The sequence below is a fragment of the Ornithorhynchus anatinus genome, chromosome 4 (assembly GCF_004115215.2).
Source record: "Ornithorhynchus anatinus isolate Pmale09 chromosome 4, mOrnAna1.pri.v4, whole genome shotgun sequence".
NCBI classification, from domain to species: Eukaryota; Metazoa; Chordata; class Mammalia; order Monotremata; family Ornithorhynchidae; genus Ornithorhynchus; species Ornithorhynchus anatinus.
The window spans coordinates 51,595,302-51,613,102 of NC_041731.1; the positions used below are offsets into that span (position 1 = coordinate 51,595,302).

General features: G+C 39.9%; 1 protein-coding gene across 2 annotated transcripts in view; it reads left to right on the plus strand.

The window, feature by feature from the left end:
* Positions 1-17,801, plus strand: part of WWP1 (WW domain containing E3 ubiquitin protein ligase 1) — an 89,434-nt gene that overhangs the window by 66,595 nt on the left and 5,038 nt on the right. For both annotated transcript variants that reach the window (XM_029062180.2, XM_029062181.2), the window contains exons 11-21: positions 854-908; positions 995-1,079; positions 1,423-1,551; positions 4,685-4,760; positions 4,847-4,918; positions 5,574-5,662; positions 6,670-6,829; positions 10,277-10,410; positions 10,500-10,640; positions 13,545-13,665; positions 16,491-16,595. In XM_029062180.2, the coding sequence (XP_028918013.1) occupies positions 854-908; positions 995-1,079; positions 1,423-1,551; positions 4,685-4,760; positions 4,847-4,918; positions 5,574-5,662; positions 6,670-6,829; positions 10,277-10,410; positions 10,500-10,640; positions 13,545-13,665; positions 16,491-16,595 (1,167 nt within the window). The remainder of the gene's footprint in view (positions 1-853; positions 909-994; positions 1,080-1,422; positions 1,552-4,684; positions 4,761-4,846; positions 4,919-5,573; positions 5,663-6,669; positions 6,830-10,276; positions 10,411-10,499; positions 10,641-13,544; positions 13,666-16,490; positions 16,596-17,801) is intronic.

Genomic DNA, 17,801 nt, shown 5'->3' on the forward strand with positions numbered 1-17,801 from the left:
TTTATCAGCCATGGCCTCCCCTTTCCTACTTTCTCCACCCATCTTGCATGAGATCATTTCAGTAGGGGTGGATGGCAGCATTTGAACCCAATTGTTTACTGAGTTAGAAAAATGAGTTCTTTACATCTAGCTGTCTACATTTACCACAGGTGCCACATTCAATAACAGCAATAATAATAATAATAGCTGTGGTATTGAAGCGCTTACACCGTGCCAAGTACTGTCCTAAGCAGTGGAATAGATGGAAGGTAATCAAATAGGTCACAGTCCCTGTCCCACATGAGGCTCACAGTCTTAATCCCCATTTTACAGATGAGGGAACTGAGGCCCAGAGAAGTGAAGTGACTCACCCAAGGTTGCACAACAGACCTGAGGTGTTGTTGGAATTAGAATCCAGGTCCTCTGACTCCTAGGCCCTTGCTTCTTTTCACTAGACCACACTGCTTCCCATTTAGTTGTGTAATTGCTGCCACTGCAAAACCCTCCATCCCCCTCCCTACTCCTGAGTTTTTGTGGATGGGCAGGGAGAAGGGTAGGATTGGGACACAAAGGTCCAGATTTAAGCCATGAGGATTTCTTTTTTTTAAAATGTACCCCATATGCGCTGTTGTAGGAAGAAGGGTAGGATTGGGACACAAAGGTCCAGATTTAAGCCATGAGGATTTCTTTTTTTTTTAAATGTACCCCACATGCTCTGTTGAAGGAAGAAGAGAAGGAGTGTTTCACTTGGGAAATTATAGATATGTTCGGGCTTATAGAGGTGATCCAGATCCAGGTCATTAAAAAGCAAAATTAAGAGCACAGGAGGAATTCTCCTGTTTCCTGGCTAAAATATATCTCTTTGTTTTGTCAGGCTTCAATGTTATCAGCAGAAAATGATCCACTTGGTCCTTTACCTCCAGGCTGGGGTAAGATGATACTACTCATTGTTAATAGAGATCTTTGTCCTGTACATCAAACAGTGATGAAAAGCAATGTTTACTTTTTTCTTCAGAAAGAAGAGTGGATATAAATGACAGGGTTTACTTTGTGAATCATAATACAAAGACAACACAGTGGGAAGACCCTAGAACCCAAGGGTAGGTCTCAAACTATGTTCTTCGTCAGTTTGTCAGTACACCTGGTTGTTCCAGAAAGTGCGTTTTCACTTCACACTTTGGCTAGATTGGGAGAGCAGAATGAATAAGTGTCCTTCCAACAACATGAGCCTGTCTGGATTGTGCACAGGACTGTAGAATCACAAACGGAGAGAGAACTATAATGTGACTTCCTCTATGTGGGATTCTGCAAGAACACAACTTTTGTGTTATAGAAGGACTGGCTGTAGATATTTTGAAAGCAGACACGAAAATTCTTAGAGCAAAATTTGCCAGCATTTGTTAAATTTTGTTTAACAAATGACAGTGACACTTTGTCTTATAGTTTGCAGAATGAAGATCCCCTTCCCGAAGGCTGGGAAATCAGATACACAAGAGAAGGTGTTAGATACTTTGTCGATCATAACACAAGGACAACAACATTCAGTGATCCTCGTACTGGAAAATCCTCTGTGTAAGTGATTGGTGGGAAGATGTTTCTGGCATTGCTGACATTATCCATAGCCTCTCAATTTGGTGATACCAAATTGTTCTTTGATTGTGCATCCTAAAAAGTTACTGAAAAACATTTAATTAGACTGTAAGTTAATCTGTATAAAATGTTGTACACATTAAATCTTATCTCTGGAAGGAGAGCCCACCAAAAGACAGTCAATTAAGAAGGAGCAATACCTAGTGGTGAGAGCATGAGCCTGGGAATCAGAGGACCTGGGTTCTAATCCTAAATCCACAACTTGTCTGTACATAGTTGTAATTTATTTTGTGTGTGTATTAATGTCTGGGCAAGTCACTTAATTTCTCTGTGCCTCAGTAACCTCATCTGTAAAATGGGGATTAAGACTGTGAGCTCCACTTGGAACATAGACAGTGACTGATCAGATTAGTTTGTTTCTAACCAGGTTGTTAGTACAGTGCTTGGCACATAGTAAGCACTTAACAAATTACCCCCCCTCTATCCCCTTTCACCCCCAAAATGTGACCTCTATGTCAGCAAAGAAGGGTGAAAGATTAGGTGCAGGTTTCTACTTTCCTGGAGCACTTTAAAGGAGTGATGAACAAAGGAATATAACATTTCCTCCGCTTTCCTTAATTTTGTTACTCTTGCTGCCTGAGGTGCATCAGCAGTGATCACTCATTGAGGACTGAGGCTTGTCAGGGCAGAGAAGTTGGCAGCAACTACTCCTGCTATTGTCTTCTGGGTCCCTTTGTGGGACAAGGAAGGTTCCACCTCATGTGCATTGTTGATAAATGCTGTCGTTGAAAGTAGAGTTCCTGATGGAGGATAATACCTGTAATGAAATTTTGGGCATGAAATTCATAAATAAAATTATGACTCTGAAAAGTTGCAAAAATCCCATTCATCAGTACAGGCGTACCCCACCATTTTGCCAGTCTATGTTCTTTGAAAAATGGTTTTGTATAGTGGGATACATTTTCCCAAAGACTTACATGTGGCAAAATGGGGTCTATTCTAGAACCAGCCCCGACGTCGTCATCTCTGTTAGTATTTATGCAGTGCTTGCTTTGTACATAACACTGTACTAAGCTCTTGGGAGAGCACAATATAATAGAGCTGGTAGATAGCGTTCCCTGCCAGAAAGGAGACTGTATGCTCAGCACAGACTGTGAGTTTACAGCCTCCTTTCACAGACACCTCTAGAATCTCTGCCCTTTTCTCTCTATCCAAACTGCTGTTATGCTGATCCAAGCACATATCATATCCCACCTTGATTACTACAACAGCCTCCTTGCTGACCTCCCTGCCTCCCGTCTCTGTCCATTCCAGTTGTTACTTCATTCATTCTGCTGCCCGGATCATTGTCTTAAAATGTTTAATCCTCATCACCCCACTCCTCAATAACCTCCAGTGTTGATCCACCTCTGCATCAAACAGAAACTCCTTACCATTGGCTTTAAAGCACTCAGTCACCTTGCCCCCTCCCTCTTTACCTTGATGCTTTCCTACTACAAACCAACCCGCACACTTCGCTCCTCCTATCCCAATATATTCACTGTACCACTATATAGTCTATCTCACCACCAACTCCTTATCTACTTCCACCCTCTGGCCTGGAACTCCCTCCCCTTTTGTATCTGACAGACCACCACTCTCCCCACCTTCAAAGCCTTATTAAAATCACCTCTCCAAGTGGACTTCCCCAAATAACCCCTCATTTCTCCTACTCTCTCTCCCCTCTGTGTCACCTATGCACTTGGTTCTGTATCATTTGAGCACTTCTTATTCACTCCACTCTCAGCCCCACGACACTTACATACATATTCATAATCTGTTTTAATGTTTGTGTCCTTCTCTAGACTAAATTCCTTGTGGGCAGAGAATGTCTGCACTGTAAAACATTGTCACCTTGCCTTCTCCTACGTCACCTCACTACTCTTCTGTTACAACCCAGCCCTCACACTTCACTGCTCTAATGCTAACCTTCTCCCTATACCTCGATCTCATCTATCTCTCCACCAACTCTCTCCCACGTCCTGCCTCTGGCCTGGAATTCCTTCCCTCCTGGTATCTGAGACAGTTATTCTCTCCCTGTCCCCGCCGCCCACCCTAACCCCCCTTCAAAGCCTTATTGAAAGCACATCTCCAAGAGGCCTTCACAAACTAAGCCCTCCTTTTTGCTTCTCTCAGTCCTTTCTGCGTGACTTGCTCCCTTTATTCATACTCCCTCCTAGCCTCACAGCGCTTATGCACGTATATGTAATTTATTTATATTAGTCTCCCCCCGGCTCCCGCCAGACTTTAAGCTCATTGTGGACAGGGAATGTGTTCATTGTTGTATTGTACTTCCCCCAAAACTTAGTGCCATGCTCTATACACAGTAAATGCTCAAAAACACGATTGATTGAATGACTCCTCTTCTGAGCTATAAGCTCTTTGAGGTCAGGGATCTTGTCTCCAAATTCTATTGTATTGTACTTTTCTATGTGCTTAGTACAGTCAGCGCTTATAAAACATAGGTTGTTTGGTTGATATATGTCAGTTTTCTAGGAAAGGTAGCTTTATAGAAAATGACAGAATGTAAATTAATATAAAGTCTGTAAAACGCCTACAGTTTTAAATGAGCAATTTAGGTAATAGGCAATATAATGAAGTGTGTGTTCTATTTGAAATACTGAGATTTTCATTCATACTTTTCAATCTTTCGTACTATCATTTTACATCAGTAATGTTTTCTTTATGCAGAACACTGTACTGAGGTGAGAACAGACCCTATCATTTGAGGGGCTCAAAATTCATCTACTCCCTTAAAGGTTTCTGTGGAAGAAATGGACTCAAAGTAAAAACTCCCAATGCATATTATAAAGTGAATGATGATAATACAAAGCTAATTAAAACAGCCATAGAGATACTCTTCTTTTATAGATATTTATGCCAATAATAATGAGCTGTCCTTCCTTTATTAAATTAATACCTGTAATAGTCTTAGAATTTTGGGAGCAGATTTTAGAATTTAGAAAATAATTTGGTCCAAAATTATAAGATTGCTGGCAAGAGTTCAGAGAATTTTTAAGTTTAGAGCCTGTTTTATATGCTGAATTATTTTAACTTTCAATTTGTGTTTTTCTAGATCTAAAGCTGGTCCACAAATTGCTTATGAGCGAAGCTTTAGGTGGAAACTTGCTCACTTCCGTTATTTGTGCCAGGTACTTTTTTAAAAAAAAATAGACTGTTCAGAAATATTTGCCCTTTCAAATACACACACGACTTATGTGATATTATTTGTTTCTAGTCCAATGCACTACCCAGCCACGTGAAGATCAATGTGTCCCGGCAAACATTGTTTGAGGACTCCTTCCAACAGGTACCATTAAATTGATTTTTATAAACATTACTGAAACATTGCTAAATCCATTTTAAATCCTTAAAGTGGATTCAATGGATTCAGTGGATCATTTTTAGATTAATTGCATTTCTAGAGGTTTCTAATTAATTCTAACTTTAATATTTCCGGTGACACCCATAGAAAATACAAAAATCTTGTGTTGCTTTTATTTAATCTGGTAAACATATAATAAGAATAGTCCACTGGAAATGCAGCTAAGTAATCTCTTGACTGAGAAGCAGAGCTTGGGAAGGGTAGCCATTGGTAGAAGCAATAGCCAGATAGCAGCACTCTTTTGGGTTATCCATGTTTGGATTCTTTGTCCCGCTACTCTTTTATTTCTTCCTTGCAAACGTTTTGAAATTTTGACATGGACAATTTATATGTGAATTTATAGATCAGGGGCACCCTTCTGGAGTAGCTGCTTCCTCTAATTCATTAGAATTCTTAGGGGTCTGGCTAATTTCTGTTGGGCCTACAGCCAGTGCGGCCATGGTCATTTATCTGGAGAATTCAAGTTCTCTTCTTAAAAAAAAACAAAACAAAAACACTTAGGTGGATTGCTGATTGAATTTAGAAGAAAAAAACAGGATTAAATTGGATGTGCTAAATGTGTGTTTGCTTATGTTACTAGATCATGGCTTTAAAACCCTATGACTTGAGGAGGAGATTGTATGTAATATTCAGAGGAGAAGAAGGGCTTGATTATGGTGGTTTGGCAAGGTAAAAAACACAGATCTTCTATAAAATCCTTGAAAAAGATCATTTAGACAGTGATTTGAAATAAAAAATATACTTTGTTTATGATTTTTAATTTTGTTTAAAATGTCTTGCCAACTAAATTCAGAACTTTTTACAGTCATTTGTGCTATCAGGTGATAGTTTGTGTTCTTGGAAAACTTAATGTTATGGGAAAATCATGTTAGAGTAATAACCACTGGTTCAGTGGGAATTAATGGGCTTGAAGATATTCCACCCCATGGCTGATATTTTTCCATCAAATGTGTATATTACTTCCACCACTATTAAAAATGCTTTTACCCTGGTATTCATTGTGATTTTGCTGTGTTAAATATTGTAAGGCTGGAAAAACAAATCCAAAGTTCTGCACTATTAAGGCAGAGGCTGGGAAGTGTAGCAATATATGCACAACTGTCTCTTTCATAGTTGAATCTACTTGCTTCGATCTGGAAATATTGGTGGGATGTAATAAGCAATATGGAAAGCATCATGTTAAGGTCTGGGTTAGATGCAAGATGATCAGATAATATACAATCCCTGTCTCACACCAAGCTCACAGTCTAAGAGAGGGAGATTAGGTATTGTAATCCCCCTTTTATAGATGAGGAAACTGAGGCACAGAGAGGTTAAATGATTTGTTCACAGTCACATGCAGGCAAATAGTGGAGTTGGGATGAAGAGCCCAGGTCTCCTGGCTTCCAGGTCTGTGCTCTTTCCACTAGGCTACGCTGCAAGTTTTACCAGAACAGACTCTTCGCTCTATGTGAAGAATGTTCCCTAATACTTCTAGGGTGTGATATCCAAAGCATTAAATTGAAAACAAGTGTTTCAAACGAAATGACCGTATGTGGAATTTTGACACAAAAGCAGGAATTCTCACAGTCTTTTGAGTATATATATATTTGATAGATTTTTCTGCCTACTGAGATATTGTAGTGGAAGGCTATGTGCTAAACCAAAACAAATCCAGTATTCTGTCTCTCATGTAGAGAATGGTTTTTCCTGCTTTCCCACGAGGTTCTGAATCCTATGTATTGTTTATTTGAATATGCTGGTAAGAGCAATTACTGCCTGCAGATAAATCCAGCATCAACGATCAATCCAGATCATCTTTCATATTTTTGTTTCATCGGGCGCTTTATTGCTATGGTAAGTTCTTGACTTTAAAGCTATTTTAAGTTTTGTGACTGTCACTTTCTAACTTTTGAAGGTTTCATTGGTCTTTTTTAAATGTCTGTATTTTAATTGCTTTGAAGTAGAAGTAAAAACTCTTTCTGCTGGGCAGAATGATGTAGTGGAAGGTGCACAGGAGTGCTGGGTGTAGTCTTAATGTCATCAAGAGAGAGAGGCAAGTGGCTCAACTTCACTGTGTCTCAATTTCTGCTTCTGTAAAATAGGGATTAAGTACATATTCTCTCTCTTAGACTGTGAGCACATGCAGGACAGGTACTGTGTCTGACCTGATTATGTTGTATCTACTCTAGAATTTAGCACAATGCATGGTGCTAACAAATCATTATTATTTTAAGGATGTCCCCAAATATTACAGAAGAAATTTTATCATGATCAGTCAACAGCATTTAAGTGCTTTCTGTGTGCAGAGCAGTGTACTTGAGAGAGTTAGTAGTCACAGTTCTTCCTCTCAAGAAGTTTATGACCTAATAGGGGAGATAGACATTAAAATAAATTATGGTTAGGGGAAACAACTTAGTATAAAGATACTTGTGTAGGTGAAGCAGTAGAGATGCATAATATGATGGGGGAGGGAAATGAAAGTTTAGTCAATAATGTTGGTATTTGTTAAGCGCTTACTATGTGCCGAGCACTGTTCTAAGCGCTGGGCGTAGACTAGGGGAATCAGGTTGTCCCACATGGGGCTCACAGTCTTAATCCCCATTTTACAGATGAGGGAACTGAGGCCCAGAGAAGTTAAGTGACTTGCCCACAGTCACACAGCCAAGTGGCAGAGCTGGGATTCGAACTCATGAGCCCTGACTCCAAAGCCCATGCTCTTTCCACTGAGCCACGCTGCTTCTCCAAAAAGAAAGCTTCCTAGAGGAGATATGTGATAAAAATGTTTCAGATTTTCAAAAATGGAGGATTTCTTTAAATTCTCAGTTTAAATAACGGTAACTGAAGCAGCATAGCCTAGATGATCAGGAATGCGCCTGGAAGCAAGAGGACCTGGGTTCTAATCCCAGCTCTTCCACTTGCCTGGTCTGTGACCGTGAACAAATCATTTAATTTTTCTGTGCCTCAATTTCCTCAACTGTAAAATGGGGGTTAAAACTTTGAGCCCTTTGTGGGACATGGACTGTGTTCTACCTGATTAGCCGGAACCTACCCTAGCACATAGAACAGTGCTGACATAAAGTGCTAAACAAATACTATTAAAAATAAGTTGGGTTTTGTGTGTCTATTAAAAAAAACCCAGTTTCTAATACTGTTTCTATTGTACAAGGCTGGAATTACTCCCAGGTATTATACCAAAAGCCAGGTACCACTTTCTGAATTCAGTAATATATATTTTATATATATATATATATATATATATATATATATATATGTTTTAATCTCAGACCAAATTATCCCTTTCACTCTCTAGTTCTTAAACACCTTTGCCCCTAGTGTGATTATGTAATTCGATGTTAATTTTGCTTTTCCAGAGAGCTTTAAAGCCATTAACATCCATCACCCTCCCCCCCCCCGCCCCCCGCCCACCCACTGTAAGCCTGTTGTGGGCAGGGATTGTCTCTCTCTATTGCTGTATTGTCCTTTCCAGGTGCTTAGTACAGTGCTCTTACAGTAATCGCTCAGTAAATATGATTGAATGAATGAATGAATGGTTTCTCAAAGTATATTGATAATGATCCCCCATGTCTCTAGACTCTTAGCTCATTGTGGACAGGGAACATGTCTACCAAGCACTTAGTACAGAGCTCTGCAAACACTAAGCACTCAATAAATACCCCTGATGAAGATGAATGAAAGGTTCAGTAGAAAAAATATGTGTTGTGAAGGGGTTTTCTTTTTTTTTTTTTTTTAAGTCAGGCAGAGTGTAATGTAATTCAGTTTTAGGCTAGAGAATCCATTTGTGGTAACTCATGTATATTTAGCAATTTAAGTAGCCTAATTCCTTTAGAACTCCTGGAAGGATGCTCTTTAGGCCTTATGATTTACTGCAGTTCATTTTCTTACATTAAAAATAACTTAAAACACATTCTAGAGTAGAGAAGCAGAGTGGCCTAATGAAAGATGGGTGGGCCTGGGAGTCAGAAGATTTGGCTTCTACTCTTGGTTCTGCAAATTTTCTGTTCTGTGATATGGGGCAAACCACATAACTGCTCCATGTTTGTTTCCTCATCTGTAGAATGGGGATTCAATACCTCTTCTAATCAGTGGTGTTCACTGAGTACTTACTGAGTGCAGAGCACTAGACTAAGCCCTTTGGAGAATACAGTGCAAAAGAGTGGTAGACACATTCCCCGCCTTCTTCTTAGGCTGTGAACCTGTCTTTGAACAGTTCTTGGCGTGTAGTAGGCACTTAACAAATACTATTATTATTATAATCAACTGGGGAATAACAGGAATTTAGAGTGTAAGTGATTTTGAAGAGGCTGATAATGTTTAATGGTTCTTTAGTACCTTTCCTCTTGTCTTTGATATGAGCATAAGTAGTCTCTCTCTGCCCACTCTTGGGATGTATGCTATCTAATAGTACATAATAATTATGGTACTATGATAAGAGCTGGGATAGTTACAAATTAGATTGGACACGGTCCATGTTCCATATGGTACTCACAGTCTTAATCCCCATTTTACAGATGAGTCAACTGAGGCACAGAGAAGTTCAGTGACTTGCCCAAAGTCACACTGCAGATAAATGGCAGAGCTGGGAGTAGAACCCAGATCCTTCTGATTTCCAGGCCCGTGCTCTGTCCAGTAGGCCATGCTGCTTCTCTTACAACTTAGTTACTATAAAATAGGGTTTAGAAAACACTGTAGATTTTCAGAGGCAAAGTGATCATATTAAAATGAAAACTCACAATAATCTAACAAACTAAGAGTTCCTTTTTGTAGTCATGCTGCCCCAATCCCACTAAACTGTAATTTAAAAAAAAATTAAAAAGAAAAGTGATTGTCTAAGTAACTTAGAAGCATTGGTAGCCTTTGTTTTATGCACATTAACTAATTTGCCTTGCTTTTAGCATCTATTTTATAATACTGTTAGATATAGACAGTGAGTTCTTGATTAATATGTAATAAGAAACAGATCCATTTTCACAACTGGTTAAGCACAATATTGAAAGACAGGAGAACTGTGGTAATGGAACTTTCTTCTAATATAGGAGGAAGGAATGTAACTCTTTAACTTGCATATTGGATTAACACAGACCCTTGAATTTGAGCTCTCAAAATTTGTTTTTGTCCTTTTATTTGATGTGCCCCTCTGAGAAGTGACATGATTTATGTCAGCTATTATGTGCCTTTTGGGCTACTTGGAGAATTTTTTGTAGCTCATATAGCTGTAAGGTCTGAAAAGAAGTAATCATTTATTTATCCCTGTAAATAAATCAATACATAATTTTTTGGCAGGCACTCTTTCATGGGAAATTTATTGACACTGGTTTTTCGCTGCCATTCTACAAACGAATGTTAAGTAAGAAGCTTACAATTAAGGATTTGGAATCTATTGATACTGAATTTTACAATTCTCTTATTTGGATAAGGTTTGTGGTTATGTTTTTTTTTAAATGTACACTTTTCAAAATTAATTCATACTTTTGGTTTACCTAAATTTGATATTTTCCTTACCTAGAGACAACAACATTGAAGAATGTGGATTAGAAATGTACTTTTCTGTTGACATGGAGATACTGGGCAAAGTTACTTCTCATGATCTGAAATTGGGAGGCTCCAATATCCTGGTAACTGAGGAGAACAAAGAAGAATATATTGGGTAGGATAATTAATATATACAAAACCTTCTTAGAGAAGAACTTCATTCTGGAGTGAGGTCACAATAGAATTCCATAAGTTACAAAAGGTTCTGAATGATGAGGTTCATTTTAAACATTCTTTGCGAAAAAAGGAGCTTTGAAGTTTGTAGTTCTTACTGGTTCTCATTTTATACTTTATCCAAGAACTACGCTTGGCCCTCCCTCTCATATCCAACAGACGATCACTCTCTCCCCATCTTTCAAAGCCTTATTGAAAGCACATCTCCTCTAAGAGGGCTTCACCGAAGCCTTGTCTCCCCATCTAGACTGTAAATTTGTTGTGGGCAGAGAACATATGTACCAACTCTGTTTTATTGTACTCTCCCAAGTGCTTAGTGCAGCTCTCTGCACACAGTAAACCCTCAGTAAATATGCTTGGTTAGCATTTTGCACCTCTTTTCTCTGAACTACCAAGAGCCAGCAACATTAGAGTGGTCTTTGCAGAAAATTTCTGCTCTTATGGCAAATTGGAGGTGCAGAGTGGCCAATGAATTTGTTAGCCACCTCTGTTCTTCTTATTTCCTTTCTGATAGTGAGGGTAACACATATCAATCAATCAATTATATTTATCGAGTGCTTACTGGGTGCAGAACACTGAATTAAGTGCTTGGGAGAGTACAATATAATAGACACATTTCCTGACCACAACGAGTTCACAGTCTAGAGGAGGAGACAGACGTTAATATAAATAAGTAAATAACAGGTATGTACATAAGTGCCGTGGGGCTGGGAGGGGGCATGAATGAAGGGAGCAAGTCGGAGCGACACAGAAAAGAGTGAAAGAAAAGGAAAAGAGGGCTTAATCAGAGAAGGCCTCTCAGAGGAGGTGTGCTTTTAATAAGGCATTGAAGGTGGGGAAAGTAATTGTTGGATATTAAAAGGGAGGGTGTTCCAGGCCAGAGGCAGGACGAGGGTGAGAGGTCGGTAGCGAGGTAGACAAGATGGAGGTACATTAGAGGAGTGAAGTGTGTGGGCTGGGTTGTAGTAGGAGAAGAGTGAGGTGAGGGAAGGAGGGAGAGAACAAGGTGATTGTTTTAAAGCACACGAACATCTACTCCTCCCTTCTACTATAGGGTACTATGAGGAGTATTAAGGCCCTTTAGTTCTACAAGAGGAACTGGCTTCAGTCCTTTTGTGTTACCCTTTCTGTCTGCACCTCCTTAGTTATGCTAATGAATTGCTTTAATTGGTATATTTTGCTCATTCCTTTTAAAACTGTTTGTGATGCTTACTTTAGTCATTCTCCGAATGGTAAATATGTTTCTCTTCTTCATATACATTGTTTGGGGTGCCAGGAATATATTTAATTGTCTTTTTGAAAAGCTGTTTTACCTTTTTTCTGCTCTATCGACTGTTCAAGGATTGATTTTATAATCTGAGTAGAACCTTCGTACAGAATGCATTATACTAAAATGTGCATGTCCATTCTGTGCATAGGCCCAGGTCTTCCACAAAGACAAACAGGGAGGGTTCAGTGGCAAGAGGAGTTCTTTTTTCCTTTTATCAAGTTTGTGGTTCAACCCAGAGTGCCAATTTTTGATTTTGAGTCCAGAGGCGACCTTGGAGAAGAGCATCCAGAGGGGAGAACAAAAGAAGGAAGGGAGGAAGAAAAGGAGCTTGAGGGGAAGGAGCTAGAAGGGGAAAAGGGAATGGGAGTTGGAGAGGCAGAGAAAAAGTAGAAAAGCGAAAGAGGGCCAGAAAAGGAGAAGGTCGAGGTACTTACTGTCGCCATTGTGGAGGTTTTCACTTTACCGGGGCTATAGAGACATATGGGGACAAGCTGTCCACCTGTCTTCTCCTGGCTTGGTCTGCCTAAGCAGCCTGGGGAACTCTTTGGGAACCCGGTGGGGTTCAGACCCCTGGGTTTCCTAATCAATCAGTGGTATTTATTGAGTGCTCACTGGCCCTATTGGTCATGATGTTGAGGCAGCAGCAGGCACTAGGCTGAGCAGGGTCTGGAACTGCAGTTTCGCAGGCTTTAGAAAAGCAGTGTGCGTAGTGGATAGAGCACGGGCCTGGGATTCAGAAGGCAATGGGTTCTAATCTTCTTGTCTGCTGTGTGACCTTGGGCAAGTCACTTCACTTCTCTGTGCCTCAGTTACCTCATCTGTAAAATGGGGATTGAGACTGTGAGCCCCCCATTGGGACAGGGACTGTGTCCAACTCGATTTGCTTGTCTCCACCCCAGTGCTTACTCCAGTGCCTAGCTTGGCACATAGTAAATGCTTAACAATTACTATCATTATCATTATTTAAACCTGTGTTATGGCTCTGGAGTGCCATCCCCTGCTGCATCCTCAGAGAATACCCTCATTAGTCAGCAGCAGAGGTCGGGGGACCAGGGAAAGGCAAGGCCAGGAGTTGGCTCGCCTTCCACCCGGCCTTGGGACCCTATAAGAATAGGAAAAGTGGTATTAGCCTTTTGCTCCTTCCCCTTTTGGTTCTGCCCTCATTGAATTAATCAGTGGTGCTGGGAGAGTACACCACAGTTGGCAGACGAGTTACCCAATCCTCTCTCCCTCATCTCCCCACTTCACACCAGCAAACATCTGAAGTCAATCCTGTTTGCAAATCAGAGTTTTAGAATCGAAATGCTGAGTTGAAGCAATTTATGGCAGATTTCACTTTTGTCTCCAAAGAGTTTGATGACAGGTTTATATGATAATGTAGTTTCGAATGCCTGTGTCCAAGCCTCGCTGAAGCTCAGTTGTAATAGTTAATTCCTCTAAAAATGAGTAGTTTATGTAATGGTTAAAAGGAAAAGAGGGACTAGAGAGAGAGCCTCATAGGGATCAAAATGCCACAGGAAGCTCTAGTATTTTCCTCGTTCAGCTTCTTATTTTGAAAATGTCTTTCTCTTTCAGGTTAATGGCAGAATGGCGCTTTTCTCGAGGCGTGCAAGAGCAGACCAAAGCATTTTTAGATGGTTTTAATGAAGTTGTTCCTCTTCAGTGGCTTCAGTATTTTGATGAAAAGGAATTGGAGGTCAGGTTCTCTTTGGCAGAAGTCCTTATTTTAGGATTGGGAACGTTGAATTACCCTGAAGTGTGTATTCATTGTGGGCTGGGAATGTATCTGTTATATTGTGATATTGTCCTCTCCCAAATGCGTAGTACAGTGCTCTGCACACAGTAAGTGCTCAGTAATTACGATCAACAGTTTTGAGTTCCAGATTTCACTGATCTACCTGCAGGCACCCAAATTGAATGAATGGATTGTCCCGGGGCCTCAGCCAGCCAGAAGAGCAGCAACACTAACACCTATTTCCCAGGCAGATCCCCTATAAGCAGGTCCTCAGAGGGAGGGGGGCTTCTGCAGGTCAGATCGGGGCCCTGGACCTCAGAGAAAAATGTGGAAATTCCCATCTAGAGTTTGAGGGCCTTTCCTGAAGGTTTGCTTTAGAACAAGTTGTATTGCAAAAGCATAAAAATAGAAGTAGCAAAAGCCAGGAACCGAGGTAGTGCACGTGTGTGTGGTGTATGTACATAGATATAGTTGAAATGGGTATGCAAATAACACAAAATTCCCCAACAAACTGCAAATGAAATTCTTAGCTCCCACTATTACGGTCCTGTCAACCTCACTGACTGTTAAAGCCCTAAACTAACACTCTTACCTTGGTCAAGCAGAGGGAGTGCAAATTGACAGATTAAATTTTGGTTGGGTGTCAGCTCCTCTTTATCCCTCTGGCACGCGTTTAGGTGGGAAGAGTGGATCGATTGTGACTAATCGATCCCTGACCTCAATTCCTGCACTTTTCTGATGAAATTGCAGGCTTGTTAGGGAAGAAGCAGAGCAGAGGGCTGCTAGAGCTTCCTCCTCCCGTTCATCTGGTTCCAGCCACATATGGTTCTCCTAAGGGTACTGTGTCGTGGGTGATTGCTGGTGCAGCCAAGCAGATGTGTGTTTTTTTTTTTTAAATGAACTTTCAGGACTAATATAATGTAATAGTGCAAAACGAATTCTGTTTTCTAAATTTTGCATTACTGGTTATCCAGCCTTAGAGAGAAAAACAGCATGGCCTAGTGGAAAGAGCACAGGCCTGGGAGACAGAAGACCTGGTTTCTAATCCTAGTTTAGCCACTTGTGTCTCAGTTCCCTCATCAGCAAAATGGGGATTCAGTTCCTGGCCTCCTTCCTACTTAGAATGTGAACCCCGTGTAGGACCTAATTATCTTGTATATACCCTGGTGGTTAGGACGGTGCGTGACACATAAGTGCTTAATACCGCAATTATTATTATTGTAGAGAGTGCATTCACAGACATTCATTTTGAAAAGATCCTCAGTTACCCGCCTGAGTTAGCTACATGGCCTTGCTTCTCAGTGACCCTTTTTCCTGCAGTTTTTGGGTTTCTTGTGGAAACTACGGGAGGCAAAAGGATAAAATGAGACTGGTCCACTTTAGGCCCAGAATACAAATAAGTTTCACATTTCAATTTAACATACGGCTCATGTTTAAAAACTTACTATTTTCTTAATGTTTAAGACTCTAACAGACCCCATATTCATCGTCTTTGTGTAAAAATCATTATTTTATAATTTTTAAAATGTGATTTGTATTATGAATTTGTAGAACATCGGGCATTCAAATTTTAATGGGTAGTTAATATAATAGAGCATTTCACAGGTGAAATACCCATCTGAACCATGTCCTTTTAAATACATTTACATTTAAATGTACTTACACTTTTCATCAGCAAGTGAAATCTAAATGAATATTTGGGGGGGAAATGTCCTGACATTTTATCAATCAATAGTACTTGTTGAATATCTGTGGGCAGAGCACTTTGCTTATTCACTTCTATAGTAGAAGGCAGAAGAAGCAATATGGCTTAGTGGCAAGAGCACAGGCTTGGGAGTCAGAGGACGTAGGTTCTAATCCTGGCTCTGCCACATGTCTGCTGTGTGACCTTGGGCAAGCCATTTAAATTCTCTGTACCTCAGTTACCTCATCTGTAAAATCGGGATTAAGACTGTGACCCCCACATGGGACAATGTGATTACTTTTTTTCTACCCCAGCACTTAGGAAAGTGCTTGGCACATAGTAAGAGCTTAACAAATTCCTTAATTTTATTATTAAGGAGCTTTCACTCTACCTGGGGAGACAGATATTAATTATTTATTGAGCACTTGCCGTCTGCAAAGCACTGGACTAAGCATTAAAGAGAGTACAATATAACAGCACTGGTAGACACATTCCCTGCCCACAAGGAGCACATAAAATACTACTCAAGTCATTGTGGACATGGAACATGTCTATCATCTCTGTTGAATTGTATTCTCCCAGGTGCTTAGTACAGTGCTCTGCATACAGTAAGTACTCAGTAAATACCATTGATGATACAGACTAAGCCCCATTTGGAACAGGGACTGTGTCCAACCTGATTATTTCAGTTCTGCCTCAGCATTTAGCACTGTACTTTCCACATTAGTAAATGTCTAACAAACACCTAAATAAAACTTACAAATAGGAGCCAGTGTGCAAATAGTTATAAAATGAAAAGTGATATCTACTAAAAAGCATAATGAGAAGTAGTGAATGCGAAAAGTGCTGAGATGATAGTGAGGATGGGAACTGGGGAGAAGAAAAAGTCATCTGTGACAGCCACCTGGAGGAGAGGGGACTTCCAGAGATGTTTTCATAATTCTTTGTGGGCTCAATTTTCTTCAGTGCATAGAATACTACACTTTTAGCTGCATACTACAAGCTGTATTGGACATGTTAGATGGAATTAATATTTCCCTCACCAGCTATCAGGATAATTACTCCTTGTGTTTCTTAATTATAGTTGCTCTTTGTTTCACAGGTTATGTTATGTGGCATGCAGGAGGTCGATTTAGCTGACTGGCAGAGAAATACAGTTTATCGGCATTACACAAGAAATAGCAAGCAGATCATTTGGTTCTGGCAGGTATTTTACATTTTACCATTTCAAAATCAGATGTTCTCTGGAAAATGTTGGTTGAGATGTAGACTTTTTGAGTCCTTCTGAAAGCATTCTTTTGGCAAAATAATAGTATCTCACATTAATAAATATTAGCACTGAGACAATATCTATTTTGTACATATATATGTATATTAAATTTCCCAGCATTTCTACCCCAACACTGAATCTGCACATTGGCCTGTAGCTAAATACTATTAAGGCCTCCAGCTATCTTATTCCTTTAGGTGTTTAGCAAAATGCATTTTAAGCAGGACTGCATTATATAGGAGCGACTGATTTTAATGTCTTGAACACTATCCAGAATCTCAAAGAAAACATCATTTCAATATTTTATGCTATTGCAAGGTGGTGTTCTTGAAAGACTTCATGTTATAGGAAAATTGTCAAATGATACAAATTCCTCTATTTTGTCCCAGATTTCTGTTGTTTTATTAACCTGATACCCAAGTACTTAATTTGCTACCAAGAGGTGATATATATTCCATTTAATTATCAATCAGCTTGGAGAAGCAGTGTGGTCTAATGGAAAGAGCAAGTGCCTGGGAATCAAAAGACCCCTGTTCTAATCCCTCCTCTGCCTCTTACCTTCCATGTGATGATCATGGGCAAGATGTTTAACTTCTCTGTGCCTCAGTTCCCTCATCTGCAAAAGGGGGATTCATTACCTGTTTTCCCTCCTTCTTAGACTGTGAGCCCCATGTGGGACCTGATTATCTTATATCTGCCACAATGCTTAATACACATAGTAAGATCTAACAAATACCACAGTTATTATTAATCAGATATTTTCGAAATCTCACTAAGAGGAAATGATGTGGTTTATCCAGAAATCTGTCAGTTTTGTCTCTTGAATGCCAACTATTTGCAGCTCACCCATTAACAGATGTGATTTCTGGCCTCACTGAGTTTACAATCTAGTAGGGAAGACAGATACTAAGATAATTTACAGATGGGGGAAGAACAGAAAGGGGCTAGAGAAGTGTTAGTATATAAGCAGTGGATATAGTATGCTCTCAGATGCATGACCAGATCTCAGCAGGTAGACTTTATCATATAGATTGGAAAAGGTAGAGTATATGTAATTCCCATAAAATAAACTCACATTGTTGGACAAGTATTTTAATTATATGAGAAGTATATGGCAGAGAGGAAAGAGCTCAGGCTGGGATT